Source organism: Sciurus vulgaris, assembly GCF_902686455.1.
Source record: "Sciurus vulgaris genome assembly, chromosome: X".
Taxonomy (NCBI): Eukaryota; Metazoa; Chordata; class Mammalia; order Rodentia; family Sciuridae; genus Sciurus; species Sciurus vulgaris.
Genome location: NC_136471.1, coordinates 6,673,004 through 6,690,278, shown reverse-complemented (window position 1 = coordinate 6,690,278; position 17,275 = coordinate 6,673,004). Strand labels below are relative to the sequence as shown.

At 36.4% G+C, this 17,275-nt stretch overlaps 1 protein-coding gene across 1 annotated transcript in view; it reads left to right on the top strand.

Annotated features, from left to right (window-relative positions):
- The window catches only part of FMR1NB (FMR1 neighbor), a gene marked incomplete at both ends in the record, with an annotated part of 50,610 nt that extends 43,353 nt beyond the window's left edge, over positions 1-7,257 (top strand). The window contains 2 exons of the mRNA XM_079123659.1: positions 815-960; positions 7,178-7,257. Coding sequence (XP_078979785.1) covers positions 815-960; positions 7,178-7,257 — 226 coding nt within the window. The remainder of the gene's footprint in view (positions 1-814; positions 961-7,177) is intronic.
- Positions 7,258-17,275: the final 10,018 nt, after the last annotated feature.

Genomic DNA, 17,275 nt, shown 5'->3' with positions numbered 1-17,275 from the left:
ATGCACATGGTGGCCTTAGCACATAGGAAAACTACCATATCTGTTATTAACCATTGTCAGCTGACACTGCTGTATGATCTTATGTAAAGAGCCTGTAGATGGATCTAAAGTTTAAGTCCTAGTATCTTCATCTACTAGCTATGTGTCATGTTGGGTGAGTTATCTTACCTCTCTAAGATCCAGTTTAATCTTTGCAAAATAGGAAAACTGCTCTCTAGTTTCTAGGATTACCGTGAGATTAAATGAGATCAAACATATAAGTTATCTAGGCAAGGTCTTGGCATATAGTGGCCTGTTAAGTGACCTTCTCTCACTGGCCACACAAACACAAGGGAGTATGGTTAAGGGAATATGGTTCTGAATACCAAATGACAGCAATAGTAAGGGAAAGTGCTTTGAAAAGAACAAATGCTAATACAGTAGGAGCCATTACTATTTAGTTTTGAAGGTCATAGGAAGGAAGAATTCCTCTAGACTAGGGGTGAAAGGGAAAGCTTCTTAGATAAGAAAATAGGTAAGCTGGGTATTTAAGGGTGGGTAACATTGATTTCAGTAGAGGGAAGCAGAATAGCATTCATTTTGTGGAGGATCAAATGATCAGAATTACTGTATATAGAGTAATGATGGTTACCACATAAATATGAACACGCCAAGTATAATACTCCTATCAGATTTATTAAATCTAATGAGTTAAAAATCAGGTGGGAAAGTATAAAGAATTATTCTGGCAAATATCCTTTTTCTTATAACCCTCTATATTGTTGTTCTACCACTGTTGAGAAACATGTTTTTGTTTGAACTTTTCATATTACAGCAAATGGGCCAATCCTTTACGAAGGAAGGTCTACAGAATGTTTAAGGGCTTTAAGAAACAAAGAATCAAACTGAAGACTGATGCTGAAATGTTAGGATCAGCAGAGGAAGATGATGAAGATGATGAGAAAGAACAGGAGACCAAAGGTAATCAGTGCATAGTATGACGTAAAGTTGAAGCACTTAATTCTTAATTTTCTATTTCTACCATCATTTTTGTTTGCTTGACATTTTATTCCACAAATATTTGGCCCCAAGATGGCCAGCTTCTGAAATGACATTATCACTAGTGATATTTATATGGTAAGAAAGTAGATATGAGAAATGCCAAATTATTGGGGTGCTGTATTATTTGGTGTGCATATTCTAGTCCTACAGAAGGAGCAAAGAAATGGAATCTACCTGCTCTGACTCTAAGGCCCATCATATATAACCTTGCTGAACAATAATGGTCACAGTTCCTAAAGAGTGTTGGCCACATTACCACATATCCAGTGGAAGGAGTATGACTACAAGATTCTGATAGACCTGGGATCATATCTTAGAACTTAGCTATTATTCTCAGTTATCTGGTCCCAAAACATGTCAAATGCAGTATTAGAAGAGGTTGAGAGAGGAATCCCAGAATCATATGTGTATTACCTGGGCTTCATCTTTATAGGCTTAGAGATTCCCCAACCTTGGCCAGGGTCTGCTTTTCCCCAGATAAATGTGAATGGTCAAGTAAGAATAAAATGAGTGGTTAGAAAAGAAGGATTGAAGTACTGGACTGTGAGTCAAGAGTTCATTGTTAATAAGTGGTATTTCCATGAGCAATTAACTTAATTTTTCAACTCTTTAATAATGTCAACTGAGATTTTTATGTAACTTAAACAATATAAATATGAGAAAATACTTTGAAAATTGTAGCTTGCTACTCAAATTTAGGATATTAGTTCCTAGCTTAAGTTACAAAATACGGAGCTGTGGATTAACAAGGAGATCCGTTAGTCTAATTTCTGCCATTATTTATTATGTAAACTGGGATAAGTTCCTTAATGATCCTGGGCCCCAGATTACAAATCTATAAAATTAAAAGTTTGGATAAGATGAATAGAAAAATGATAAACAAAAGAAATTTTTATATGAGGTATGATATATGCATATGTGGATATAGACTATTTATTTAGGACAATATATAAACATATAATAATACTTGTATATTATATTAATACTAGCATATTACTTTGTATAAATTTATTGCAATACATGTGTGTACATTAACACAGTGTGCCCCTACATGGCATTGTAACTTCACTAACAAAACTTGATATTCTGTATGCCATTAAATGAGGCACGGAAATTAACTTTATTTTTCAGAAACAGTCTCTGTAATGGCATTTGCTATGCTCTCTTTTGTCTCTATGTCTCACAGTAACATAAGATGTTATACTCAAAATATATATTAATGATAACATTCAATATATAGGGTGTAAGAATTTTGTTAGACATTTTCTTTGAGAATGGAGTGGGTTGTATGTGTACTAGTTATTTGAAGTTGTTTAACACTACTTTACTTTTGTTCCATAGCATTGTTTTCCCGTTGATATGAATGCAAATCTTCCAGAGCAGAGGTGACTCTCCCAGTCACCCCAACCTCATTGAGTATTCAAAAAATTGTTCTTAACTTTGGCCATGTTTAGTTTTAAATATGAAATAAAATTGATAATTGTTTTTGTGCATCAAACAAGATCCAAGTTCTTTTTCTTAAAAATCGTTTCTGTGGAATTTGAAAAGACATATGTGAAGCACTGGTAGCATTTCAGGTCCTTGATATTGATTTTTGTAACTTAGGTTATTTTGTCAACATAAACTTGTTTTAATCCTAAGTAAGGGTAAAGACTTCATATTATTTCCTTCCATCAAAGTGAGGGGAAAACCCTGGTAATTATACTTTACTATATATGATGCACTCTGTATTTTAAGGAATAAAAAAGGAAAATATTTTGGAGTAGGGTTGTTCTTATTATTTTATCATTTATAACATTGTTTTCCCACTGTTAAAATAATACAGATCCATTATTGGACTTGGTAAATAAGGATATGTAGGTGAAAGAAAAAAATCAACTATAATCCTACTACCCAGTGCTAAATACTATTGTTATCTTACTGTTTTTGCTTTTCACAGAAAATAGTTGTGAAATATACCCATTGATCACTCTTTTTTAAAAAATCACTTTCTAAATAATTCATTTACTATTTTTGAAATATATAGGACTCAAGTTTACCTGGGTTTGTTACTTATTCATTTAACAAACAGTCATTGAACCCCTGCTACGTTCCAAGCCCTTTCTCTATGCTGGAGATAGAGATATGCACAAGACAGACTTGGTACTGCCTTCAAGCTGAAGAGAAAGTTAGGTAAAAAAGTAATGACAGGTATCTGTTAGGAGTACCACCAAGTTCTTTGGGAGCACATTAACAGGGGCACCTAGCTACTCTAGTAGTTGCTTGGAAAATGGCAGGAATGGAAAAGGGGAGGACACTCAAGGTCCTGATTTAATTATGATCTGATTAGATTACATTTCTGAGGGAAGACCTCTTAGATTTCACTAACCAGAAGAGAAAATTTCCACTGGTGTGTTGTTCATATCTATAATTCATTACTTGGGAGACTGAGGCAAGAGGATTGCAAGTTTGAGGCTAGCGTGGGCAACTTAGTGAGATCCTGTCAAAAAATAAATTTAAAACACTTATTACAGAAAGTACAGGTAAATTCAGAACTTACAGATAAAATGAGTGCAAAAGAATTCCTATAAAAACACAGGTTCATAAAGAAATTCCATTTGGGAAATGCACACTTACTGGGAAATGCCCCACAATATGAAATGCTTGGTGATATAAGATCCACAACATTTACACTGCAAGATTTACCAAGGTAGAAGAGTTATCACTTTCTGAAGAAGTTGCCAAAATGATCAATAGGAATCATACAGAAGGAGACCTGTTGCTGATACCCTTTTCATTCAGAAGTCCAGATTTTTTCATGGTGTCTCTTGAATATAAAAAAAAAATAATGTATTTATTCATTTAGTCAACAATACTTATCAGATACTATAATACTAGGGTGACAGAAATGAACAAAACATTTAAAAAGAAATTTCCCTTACAGAATTCATATTCATATGAGATAGGCATAAAGGAAACAAAATAAATCAGTAAATACATGTAATATGTTAGATAACATATGCTAAGGAGAAAAAAATAAAGAAAAAGGTCCAGGGCATGTGAGGGAGGTTTGAAGTTTTAGATAAGGTGAGCAGAGAAGCCCTCACTGAGAGTATGATGACTGAGTAAAGACCTCAGGAAATAAGGAAGCAAGCTGTGAACATATCTGAGGGAAAAACATTCCTACGAGAAGATACAAATGCAGAGGCCTTGGGGTGGAGCTTGCTTTAGCATGTTCCAAGAGGAACATTGAAAAGGAATATCAAGGAGATCAATATGACCAAAGCAGAGTGAGCAAGGAGGATAGAAGTATTAGCTAAGGTCAGAGGTATAATGGTGGAAAGTTGGGAGACAGATTGGCTTCTACTTTGAGTTATGAAGTCATTGGGAAACTTTAAAAAGAGGAGTGACATAATGTATTGTTTTAACACGAATGCTGAACACTAATGAGAAAAGACTTGAGGGAGCTTGTCCAGAAGCAGGGAGACCAGCTGGAAAACTAGATGGTGGTTCAGACCAGGGTAATAGCAGTAGAGGTGGTGAAATGTGTTTATTATTGATATAGTCTGAAAAATGACTGATAGGATTTGTTAAAGAATCATATATGGAATATAAGAAAGGAATCAGGGTTTTGTCCTGGGAAACTAGAATATAATTGTGAGCAAATGTACTAATAACACAAAACTAAAAGAATAAGACTACATGAGGCCAGTAAGATAAATTGGTCACTGATTACTCTAAGAAAATTCATGAAAATTCTGTGGGAGTATCAAATGTCTGAAACAAAATGGGTCTGTATTTTGATTTAAAGGTAAACTATCTTCAAGAACTATTTTTCTAAGGAGGAAAATGTTTTATGATAGGTTATGTGTAAATCCATATAGTGAAATTAATCACCAAAGTTTGTAATTAATGGTTAAAAAGTAAAAGAAATGTAAGAATTCAGTTGTTTAGGGAAGAATTCATGAAGGTCCTGAAGTAGTCTTTAAAACTGCCACTTGCCCTACTGATTCTCACCTTCATTGATTTGTTTTTAAATAGTGTTTATTACTTGTGGAACTGTTATATAGTTTATTCATTTTGATTATCATTTATTATTTGACTTCCCCTGACAGATTTTAAACTCTGCAGGGCAGGGATTTTCATGTGTTTCATTCATTAATATAACCCTGTATTAGAGTTCTCCAGAGAAAGAATATTCTCTGTGTGGGTGTATGTGTAAAGAGATTTATTACAAGGATTATAAATGTGATTACTGTCATGCGATTATGGAGGCATACAAGTGCCACAAGATCTTCATGGAGATCCAGGAAAGCTGATGGTTTAGTTTCAGTACAAGACCAAACACCTGAGTACCGGGAGAGCATATGGTGCAGTTCCCATCTGCAGGCTGATAGGCTGGCTTAAGACCCAGAAAGAGCCAGTGTTCCAGTTCAAAGCTATTCAGGCAGAAGGAATTCTTTCTTTCTCAGGGGAGGGATTTTGTTCTAATCAGGCCTTTAACTGATTGGACAATGCCCACATTTATGGTTTAGATATGAGGTGTCCCCCCAAAACTCCTGTGTTAATATGGGAGGTGAAATGATTATGAGAGCCATAACCTAATCAGTGAATCAAACCATTTGCATGGATTATTGGTTGGTAACTATAGGCAGGTGGTGCATGACTCAAGGAAGTAGGTCACTGGGGATGTGCCTTGGTGTTGGGATCTTTAGCCCCCTTGCTCTTCTCGACCAGCAACAAGTGAGGGGAGCACTCCCCAACAAGGCCAGACCAGGAAAGGTAGGGCTGACTGACCTCCCGCACCCAGCCCTCCGGGGGGCAGAGGACAATCAGCTGTGTCAGGGAGACCAGTCACAGCAGGAACTCGTTTATTGAGGAAGTCACACAGCTTTTATGTAGGATGGAGGCTAGGTGGGAACCAATCAGCTTAAAGGTCAGCAAGGCATGGGGGGTTCACACAGGCGAATGTCCCATAGGACTATATGGCAAGCACGAGCTGATCACATTTGCGGAACTATTGTTAACCAATCCCTGACATTGGTCTGATTTATGGTCATTAACTTTTGAAACCGCCTTTGAGGCCTTGATCTTGCTCACTCAGCAGGGAGTAAGGAGTCAGCCTGAGTTAGTTAATGTGTCATTAGTCCCACCAACACCTTGGGGTTTGTATTTTGACCCTGTGCCTACCTTGCTCACTCTGCTTGCTGGCTTCTATGAAGTAAGCAGCTTTCCTCTACCATGCCTATCTGCTATGATGCTCCATCTCACCTTGGGCCCAGAGGAGTGAAATCTGCTGACCATGGACTAAACCTCTGAATGTTTAAACTCAAAGTAAACTCTTCCTCTTCTAAGTTGTTCTGGTTAGTTATTTTGTTCACAGCAATGAAAACCTAACTAAAATACCCACTCACCTGGGGGAGGGCAAACTGTTTTACTCAGTCTGCCAACATAAATGGTAATCTCACTCAAAAATACTCTCACAGACATGCCCAGAATAATGTTTGACCAAATATCTGGGTACCCTATATCCCAGTCAAGGTGACATATAAAATTAACCATCAGAATACCAAATGTCTAGGACATTGTCTGTAACCTAGTAGATACCCAACACACAAAATACCTATTGTATGATTAAATTAGAAACAAAGATGATTTATGAAGTTCTTCTGTTATGATAAACAGGCACATTCAAGGCAAGCTGAAATATTACAAAAAAGTCATATATAAAACTACTAGACTCTCATAAACAAGTTATTGCTTTTAAAGTTATTTCCTAAGCATTTGTTAATGCTGCTGTAAATCATAAGAGCTGCATTCAGGGTAAACAGAATGAAAAATAACAATGAAAAAATTCTTTGGATAGAAATAAATAATAACTACATAAGGAAAAATATAAGATCAAAACTGTAGTGATAACAGCTGTTATCATTGACAAAGCTAAGCAGAGTCTGAAGCAGTACTTTAAAAGAAATAAAAATGTCTACAACTACCATTTAACATATTAAGAAGTTAGGTTGGAGGTTGTGCTAACAATGATTACCATTAAGTGGGCAAAGAATGTGAGCTAAGTGTGGCAGTTGAACAAAGAGTGATGCAGAGTAAATACTGGAGCAGAGATGAAAATTTGAGCAATTGATGATTGTTATTATTAAAGATTCAAAGCCAAAGCTCTTCTTAGAAGAGTGGGAAGGAAACAAGGTTGTTCAGGGTGCTGTCTCCAACACCAGTGCCTAATGCACTGCCAGATCATGCCTGACATGGATGATCAAGTCCTGCCAGAAATAGATGGGTAAATCATAAAAGTGTTACTAATGTGCAAACATTAACATTCAGTCATACCCTCAAACCACTGCTGGATCTGTTCCAAATGAAAAGACAATAGTAAATGAGAAATACCTCTGTTGCTTAGCCTGAACTTTATCTGATGAGGATGACTGTTTTAAAACTAGAGGTGATGGATACTATCCCTAACTCCATGGACATTGAGACTTTGAATCATGAATTACCAAATAGTCATAAACAGGATCTACTTCATCCCTTGGACAGCCAGATTGGCATAGTCTGGATAATTGTAAAGTTCCGTCTAGTCCCACCATGATGATGAAGTAAGTATAATGTAAATATCATGACTAGGTACAGATAGTGCAGGAAAATAGTATTAAAGGTCAGTTTAAGTTACAGACATAACTGTATGTTTGTTAAAAAACCCTACAAGTTGCATGTGTGTTATATGTGTGTGTATATGATATAATCTGACACTACAACAATTTATTAAGTAGGCTTTAATTACAGGAGGGCAAAAATATTTCAATTGTGGAAAGTATATGGATATAATTACATTAATAGACAGGACTGATATGGAAACAATTACAAGATTTTCTGAGAAGGTACCAAAAAAGTAAAAGCAATTGATAAGTATCAGTAACCATTTATGATTTAAAGAAATCTTACTAAACTAAAAATAGTTGGTAATTCTACTAATCCTATAAAAATAAGAACACATAATGGAGAAAATTAGAATCATTCCTTTTAAGGTCAAGAGCAAGGCAGCAGTGCCTGATAACACAGCTACTATATAGCAGAAAACTAGAGGAGCTGGCCAAAGAAGCTATATAAGAAAAATTAATGATCTCCAAAGACTATAAGAGATAACATCTTTTGTTTGCATACAGTATTATTTACATAGAAAATTCAAGATAATTAACACATAAATAATTGGAACTAATAGAAGAATTAAGAGTGCTAGATCCATTTTAAGAACCCATAAGTGTTCTGAGGCACCTAAAGTTTACTGCTTTGGACAAGGATGGTCAATCATAATGGTTGTCCAGAATTGAGAAATTTCCTTGGAAGCAGAACATTCCATGATAAACCCAAGACAGTAACCCTAGTTCTAGATATGATTTTTTTCTTCCCTTACAGTCCCTGGAAATTTATTTTTCTTCCATCTTAGGCTATGTATTAAATCAGGTATTCTATTTTATCCAGCATTCCTAGATGTTTTAGCATAAAGTATGGGCCCATATCAGTTCAGTCTGCTCTTGCCAGACTTCTCCTTATTCAGCCCTTAAGAATAATTAAGTGTTTAATGGCATAGAAAATTGTTATGTGTAGAGTGAAAAAAATAGATTACAGAGCTCTGCATATACTTGTGTACTGATTTTGTTGTGGGAAATGAATCATGTATTCATATCCTTGCAGATTGTGTAACAGATAACCGAACTTGCACAGGTAAAATTGACTTCAAAGTCTTTGGGGGACCATTATTGTGGAAAGACAGGGAGAAGAAATCCTATTATAGGAAGATTAGCTGCAATAGGGAAGGATGGTGTGGTAGGAGAAGTAAAATGATAAAGATGGGAAGAGGCAAAACAGAGGGAAGGTTTCCATTGTAATGAGGTTTAGATTTTAAACACTTACGACCTATAGCTCTTTCCCACATTGGAGAGAGAAAGTGATCCAATGTTATTCCTCAGAGCCCAGAATCCAGATTGCATTGTCTTATTGAGCATGTAACTAGGTCATTGGAACAGCCATTTTAAACACTTGCTTACTAAGGAGATTTTTTTTTTTTAATTCGTGCTTTAACCAAGACAAGAACTGAGTAAGGTAACTAAAATGTATTTGAATGTTAAAAACATCTAGAAAGGTTTTGATATATGTTAGTTTTTCTTATGGCAGTAAAGAAAAGTGATAAATATTAGCCCAGTCTTAAAACAGAGTTCCGAGAAGTTTTCAGTGATCCCTTGCCTGGAAAATGATACAGGACTGTTCTTGAAGGTTTTAGGTATACATGGGTCACAAGAGGAAAATCCCACCTGAGGCAGCACAGTTCTTAAATAGTTAAAAATGTGTTATGTAGAGGGGAGTAAGAAGGGTATAAGTATAGAGTACTAGCACTAGGAATATCTTTGATGTGATGAATCTACATATGTGATCAAATGCTATAGAACTACAAACACTATACCAGTGCCAATTTCTCAGTTTTGATATTGCACTGTACTTATAGAAGATATAATTACTGGGTAAAACAGTGAAGGATGACTAGATCCTTCTGTTTATCTTTGCAGTGTCTTACTAATCCATACTTATTTCAAATTAGTTTTAAGAATAGAAAAAAAACAAAAATAAGATATAGGCCATGAAGCCTGGTAACTCCCAGGAAAAGTCATCATGACCCCTTGAATACTCTGCCTACTCTGACTTAGTTTAGCACCAAAACTGAGAGAATGCCTGTGTGCATTGCCAAATAATGCGTTAGGCAAGGGAAACCTAAATATATCCCAGAGAATCTTGTTCGTTTTCACTTTTATATAGGCCAGTGGGTCTTGCTGCAGTGAGAGAAATGCTCTTCTAAAACATTTTTGTACAACTGATTTATTTAGATTGTTCAGTCAAATGACTAGTTGATTCACTGGAGAGGAAAGATATCACCTAATGAATTGAATAATCATTCAGAATGTCCTTTACCCAATATAGATGGTCATAGGATGCCTGTTCATGATATGATAGTGCAAAGAACAGCTTTTAGGTAATTTGATCTACAATATGACTTAGGATTTTTAAGTAGAGAATCATAACTGGAATAAACATTGAAAATAATTAGTGCATTGGCAAATGGACCTTAATTATTAAAAGTAAGTTGCAATGTTATAACATTTTGAACTAGAAAAGACTAGAAACTATCTAATACAATCACTTTGGATTTATTTATTATGATATTTTTTTGATGCTGGGGATCAAATCCAGTGCCTCACACATGCTAGGCATGCACTATACCACTGAACTATATCCCTAGTGCTCAATCACCTTATATTATATATAGAAGAAATGTGGATATAAGCAAAAATTAAGATTCAGATATATCCAGGCATCCATTTCCATAGTTTCATTATATCAGGCATGGGCTGGAAGGCATTTGGGTTACTTTATGACCTCTGCAGGAAGAATCTTTGTGATGGATGGGTGAGCAAAATGCCTGTTCCTTTTACTGGCTTCAGAGGCTAGGCCTGAGTCCTATGAAGAGATGAGAATTGTCATTTCTCCATCGAAAATAGCATGTGTTAAGTACAGTGAGGACTGCATGGAAGTTGGCATTTCAAGGAGAGCAGTGATGGCGGTGACTTTTCTGGAAGAATAAAAGGACTTTTATTCATTAATTCAATGATTATTTGTTGACTATTCTACACATTTTTCTGAGTGCTTGGGGTACATTACGGGACAAAATAGAGGCCTATCCTCAAGAAGCTTACATTTTAGTGGAGGGTAAGACAGAAGAAACAATTGGTGTGATAAATAGGTAAATTAAATGGTATGCTAGAATGTTGTAAATACTATAGTCAAAATTAAAAATTAAGCAGAAGTAGAGGGATTCAGAGTGGCATTGAGGGGAGACAGAAATTGTAGTAATGAATAGTCAGGGTGGACTTCATGAAGCAGGGAGGCTTTGAAGGATGTAAAACAGCAAAGCTGGTAGCTGAAGGAGGTTCAGATTAGCACAGGGGTTAGCTAGACAAAGGGAATGTGTCTGGGAGGTTTATGGGAAGACAAAGAGGCTTGTGTATGTGACAGAAAGCAAGAAGTGTGTTAAAGGAGATAGTTAGAGAGGTGATGGGGTCAGATGACATATGGAGCCTTGAAAAGTGCGGTAAGGACTTGGCTTTTGACTGTTTGAGATGGGAGCCAGTGAACGGAGTGCATTTGAACAGGAGTGCATTTTCATGGGATCACTTGAGTTGTTGTGTTGGGAATAGACAGCTGAATGGCAAAAGGAGAAGCAGGACACCAGCTATAAACTGCAGCAATGTAGGTATCTCAAACCAGCATGGTAGCTGGTAGGAAGCAGTGTTAAGAGGATGGATTTGGGGAGTATTTTGAAGGAAATGTCCATACGATTTCCTGACAGATTTAATGTGAGGTGTAAGAGAAAGAGAGTAATCCAAGAGGAACTACACGGATGCGGTTTCTATCAATACGGAGCTAGGAATGGCCACTAGGAGTAGGTTTGGGGGGACTATCCAGAATTGGGCATGTAGGATTTGAGATGGTTATTAGACATTCACAAGCAGATGGTAAGTGGTTAGACATAAAACTTCAGTATTTAGGGCTGGAGGTATAAATTTGATAGTTCTCAGAATACAGATGACATTTCAAGCCATGCAGTTGGTTGAATAGGAAAGTTACAGAAGAGAACTAAGGAGTAATCCCAACATTGGTGAGGGGCAAAAGAGAGGAGCAAGTAGAGAGTGAGAGTGTAACATGAAGGAGGAGGGGACACCAAAGTGTATGATGTCCTGCAGGTCCAGGGAAGGATGCAGAATGTTGTGATCCATAGTCAGATGTTGACACTAAGTCAGTTAGATGAGAACTTAGACTTGAAGTTAGCATGATCAATAGTGATATCATTATAGACTTCGATGAGACCAATTATGATGGATGGCAGGAGGGAAAGCCTGATTGTAGTGTGTTTATTAACACAGAATAATTGGAGATTTGAGAGACAGGCACTCTTGAGAAATTTTGTTTCAAATATGAACAAAGAAATCAAGCAGTAGTTGGTGTGTGTTTGTTTTTTTGAGACCAAAATAAGTGTGTGTGTGTGTTTGTTTTTTTGTTTTTTCCAGTGCTGGGTATCGAACCCAGGGCCTTGTGCTTTACCAACCGAGCTATCTCCCCAGCCCCTAATGTGTGTGTTTTAATGTAATGTATTTAATAATTTAAAAAGGAAATCATTTGCACCTTTAAAATTTATTGACAATTTATTGACAGATGCACAAGTAATACAAATTGTGTTGAATTAACTCAAGGTGTGTTAACTGTAAAAAAGAAGCTTTTTAAAGCAGTGGTTTTCAAAGTAAGGTCCCTGAAAGAGCAAAATCAATATCATATGGGGATATATTAGAAATGCAAATTGAAGGGTGCTAGCCTCCAACCACTGAATCAGAAATTCTGTTTAACAAGCCCTTCAGGTGATTGTAATGCACAATAAATTCGTGTGTCACTGATGCAGAGCACCATCATCAGGTGAGTTTACTTCTAAACCAGTAACATAGCACCTCCATTTCTTTAAGAGCAGAAATTTTTCCTCTCCTTGCCTAACCTCCTGTTGTTCTGGTATCTCCATCCTAAGATAAGTCTCCGTCTTTTTTCTTTTTTTTATTGTAAACAAATGGGGTACAACTTGTTTCTCTGTTTGTACATGAAGTAGAGGCATACCATTTGTGTAATCATACATTTACATAGAGTAATGTTGTTTGATTCATTCTGTTATTTTTCCTTCCCCCCACCCCTCCCACCCCTCTTTTCCCTCTATACAGTCCCTCCTTCCTCCATTCTTGCCTCCTTCCACCCACCATTATGTGTCATCATCCACTTATCAGAGAGATCATTCGTTCTTTTGTCTTTTGGGATTGGTTTATCTCACTTGGCATGATGAATGGATGAAGTTGGAGAATATCATGCTGAGTCTCCATCTTTTGATTGTAGAAATCGTAGCATATGTGTGTGCTGATGAGAATGATCCAGTACAGGGCAAAATATGAGAGTGTAAATAATGTTGGAGTCATGTACATGACATGAAAGAGGAGGCATCCAATGCGGGAGAGGAGCACATGACTAAAAGTTTCACCTAAGGTAATAAGTCTGACAGCAGAGAACATGGTCACAAAGGTGGCAGCAATAGAATTCTCTGGAGGTTCTTATCACTTCAGTTTTCTCAGTTAAGTAGGAAGCAAGATCATTAGATGAGAATGAGGGTGGAGGAGGTTGGTAAGCTTGGCAACACATTCTGTGGGCAATATTCTATAAAAACCATCACTCTCAAACAATAGTGGGAGTGTGAAATTATAATGACTCCTACAGAGAGAGATTTAGCAATATTTTTATCCTTTGACACAGCAATCTCACTTCTGGTAATTTAGCCAGAAGATAACTCTCCAAAAATATGAAACAACATGTGTACTGAAGTTATTTATTGTAGCATTGTTTGTAATAGAAAAATATTGTGAATAATCTAAATGACCATTTTTAGGGAACTGTATGATGGCGTACTATGTAGCTGTAGAAAGAATAAGGATGATCTTTACCTGCTGATATGGAGTCAACTCTGGGCTATATTAATAAGTGAAAAATTCAAGATACAAGGGAGTTTATGTAGTATGCTAGTGTGTTAGACACCTTATCACCACTGTAAGAAATGCTTGAGAAAATCAACATAAAGTAGGAAAGATTGATTTTGGCCCACATTTTCAGAGGTTTCAGCAGAAACATCATGGAAGAAGGGTGTGGCAGAACAAAGGTACTCAAATCATGACAGCCAGGAGGGGAGGAGAGGGAAAGGAAGGGATGGGAAGAGAAGGGAAAGGCATATGCCAGAGACTACATGCCTTTCCAGGGCATATTCCCAGTCACCGACTTGCTTCAACTAGGCCCTACCTCCTACAGTTTCTACCACCTCCCAGTAGTCCATTTAGCTGTGAATCCCTCAGTGGATTAATCCATTGATGAGATCAGAGCCCTCATCATCCATTCACTTTCCTAAAGTCCCACCTTTGAACATGGTTGTTCTGGGGATAGAGCCTCCGTCAATACATAGGCCTTTGATAGACATTCCCATTCCAAACCATAACAATAATCTTTGATTTAGGAAAGTGGGAATGAGTATGTATGCTTTTTCTTTTTTCTTTTTTGCAAAAAGACACAGAAAAGATAAATTAAAAACTAAGAAAAAGAGGTTGGATATGGAACACGGATGGGAGTAAGAATTCTTTGAGCATCTCCTCTGATAGACTATTTAAAAGAAGACTTACTGAAATATAATTCAATACATAAGTAAACCTCACCCTTTAAAGTTTACCATTCAGTGTGGAGTTTAGAATTCTCACAAAGTTTTGCAATGATGGCTACCATCTAAATCTAGAATACTTTCTTCACAAAGAAACCACATCACTCTTTATTGGTCACTCTCCCATTTCCAGCCTTCCCTTCTACTCCTCCACCCTTGGCCCTTGGCAACCACTTATTTTGCTTTCTATCTTTAAGAATTAGCTAATTTGGATATGTCATATAAATGGAGTCCAAAAACATATGTGCTTTTTTTGATCTGCTTTCTTTCACTTATAATTAATTCAAAGTTTAGGTAAGTTTTAGCACATATCACTTCATTTCTTTTAATACCTGCATAATATTCCATCATATGAATATGCTATATTTTGTTTATCCATCATTGGATATCTGGGTTGCTTCCAATTTGGGGTTATTATGAATAATGCTGCTATAAACATGTGCATGATTTCATTTTTAAAGTTTTTTTATTTTATTTTTGCAAACTCAGGAGTACTTTTACCTGAGGTACATCTCCAGCACTTTTCATTTTGAGACAATATTTCACTAAGTTGTTGAGGCTGGCCTTTAACTTGTGATCCTCCTGCCTCAGCCTCTCAAGTTGCTGAAATTACAGGCATGCACCATTGTTTCCACTGGCTATTTAGAATGTTTTACATGGAAATACATAATTCTTGGTCATATATATCTAGGAGTGAAATTCCTTAACTTCCATGCTTAACATTTTGAAGAACTGCCAGATTAGCAGTGTATGAGGGTTCTAATTTTTCCAAATTCTCACCAAAACTTTTTATTTTTCTTTTTGATCACAGCTATTTTAGTGTATGTGAAGTGGTATTACATCTTGTTTTGTTTTTTTCTTAAGTTCCTTAATGTTTGTTGATGTTGAGTATACTTTAATGTGCTTTATGGTCAATTCTATACTTTTTGGAGAAAAGCTATTCAGATCCTTTGTCCAATTTTTAATTGGGTTATTTGTCTTTTCCTTGTTAAATTATATGATTTTTTTTATATATTTGCAATTAGAGTCCCTAGATAAATGATTTGCCAATATTTTATCCTGTTCTATGGGTTGTCTTTTCAATATCTTGGTAGTGCCCTTTGAAGTGGAAGAAATTTTCATTTTGTGGAAGTTCAATTTGTTTTCTTGGTTGCTTGTGCTGTTGATGTCATATGGCGTCCATATGGGTATTCATTTGGGCAAGGATCACTTATCGAAGAGGCCATTCTTTCCCCCATTGCACCTCAGTCACTGAGACCATTGCCAAAAAATTAGTTGATCATATAATTATGGTCTGTTCATATAATTTCTATTTTGCTCCATTGTCTTATGTGTCTATCCTTTACCTAATACAATGCTGTCTTTACTATTTAAAATATTATAGCTCTGTAGTGGGTCTTGATATGTGACTATATAAATCTTCCAGCTTTGTTCTTCGTTTTGGTTATTCTTGGATTTTTGCATATCTATACATTTCCCTTATCAGCTTATAAGTTTTTTTTTTATTTTTTTTATTTTTTTATTTATTTTATTTTATTTTATTTTATTTTATTGTAAACAAATGGGATACATGTTGTCTCTCTCTTTGTACATGGCACAAAGGCATACCATTTGTGTAATCATAAATCCACATACAATAATGTTGTTTGATTCATTCTGTTATTTTTTCCCCTTCCCCCCACCCCTCCCATCCCTCTTTACCCTCTATACAGTACTTTCTTCCTCCATACTTGCCCCCCTCCCTAACCCTAACTCTAACCCTAACACTAACCCTTCCCTCCCCCCCATTATGTGTCATCCTCCACTTATTAGCGATATCATTCGTCCCTTGTCTTTTTGAGATTGGCTTATCTCACTTAGCATGATATTCTCCAATTTCATCCATTTGCCTGCAAATGCCATAATTTTGTCATTCTTTATGGCTGAGTAATATTCCATTGTGTATATATACCACAGTTTCTTTATCCACTCGTCAGTTGAAGGGCATCTAGGTTGGTTCCATAGTCTGGCTATTGTGAATTGAGCAGCTATGAACATTGATGTGGCTGTATCTCTGTAGTATGCTGATTTTAGATCCTTTGGGTATAGGCCAAGGAGTGGGATAGCTGGGTCAAATGGAGGGTCCATTCCAAGTTTTCTAAGGAATCTCCACACTGCTTTCCAGAGTGGCTGCACTAATTTGCAGCCCCACCAGCAATGTATGAGTGTACCTTTCTCCCCACATCCTCGCCAACACCTGTTGCTTGTATTTTTGATAATCGCCATTCTAATTGGGGTGAGATGGAATCTTAGGGTGGTTTTGATTTGCATTTTCTTATTACTAGAGATGTTGAACATTTTTTCATATGTTTATTGATGCTTGTACATCTTCTTCTGTGAAGTGTCTGTTCATTTCCTTAGCCCATTTGTCGATTGGATTATTTGTATTCTTGATGTAGAGTTTTTTGAGTTCTTTATAGATTCTGGAGATTAGTGCTCTATCTGAAGTATGATTGGCAAAGATATTCTCCCACTCTGTAGGCTCTTTCTTCACATTACTGATAGTTTCCTTTGCTGAGAGAAAGCTTTTTAGTTTGAATCTATCCCAGTTATTGATTCTTGCTTTTATTTCTTGTGCTATGGGAGTCCTGTTGAGGAAGTCTGGTCCTAGCCCGACATGTTGAAGATCGGGACCTACTTTTTCTTCTATAATCTGCAGAGTCTCTGGTCTGATTCCAAGGTCCTTAATCCATTTTGAGTTGAGTTTTGTGCAGGGTGAGAGATATGGGTTTAGTTTCATTCTGTTGCATATGGATTTCCAATTCTCCCAGCACCATTTGTTGAAGAGGCTATCTTTTCTCCATTGCATATTTTTGGCACCTTTGTCTAGTATTAGAAAGTTGTATTTATTTGGGTTTGTGTCCGTGTCCT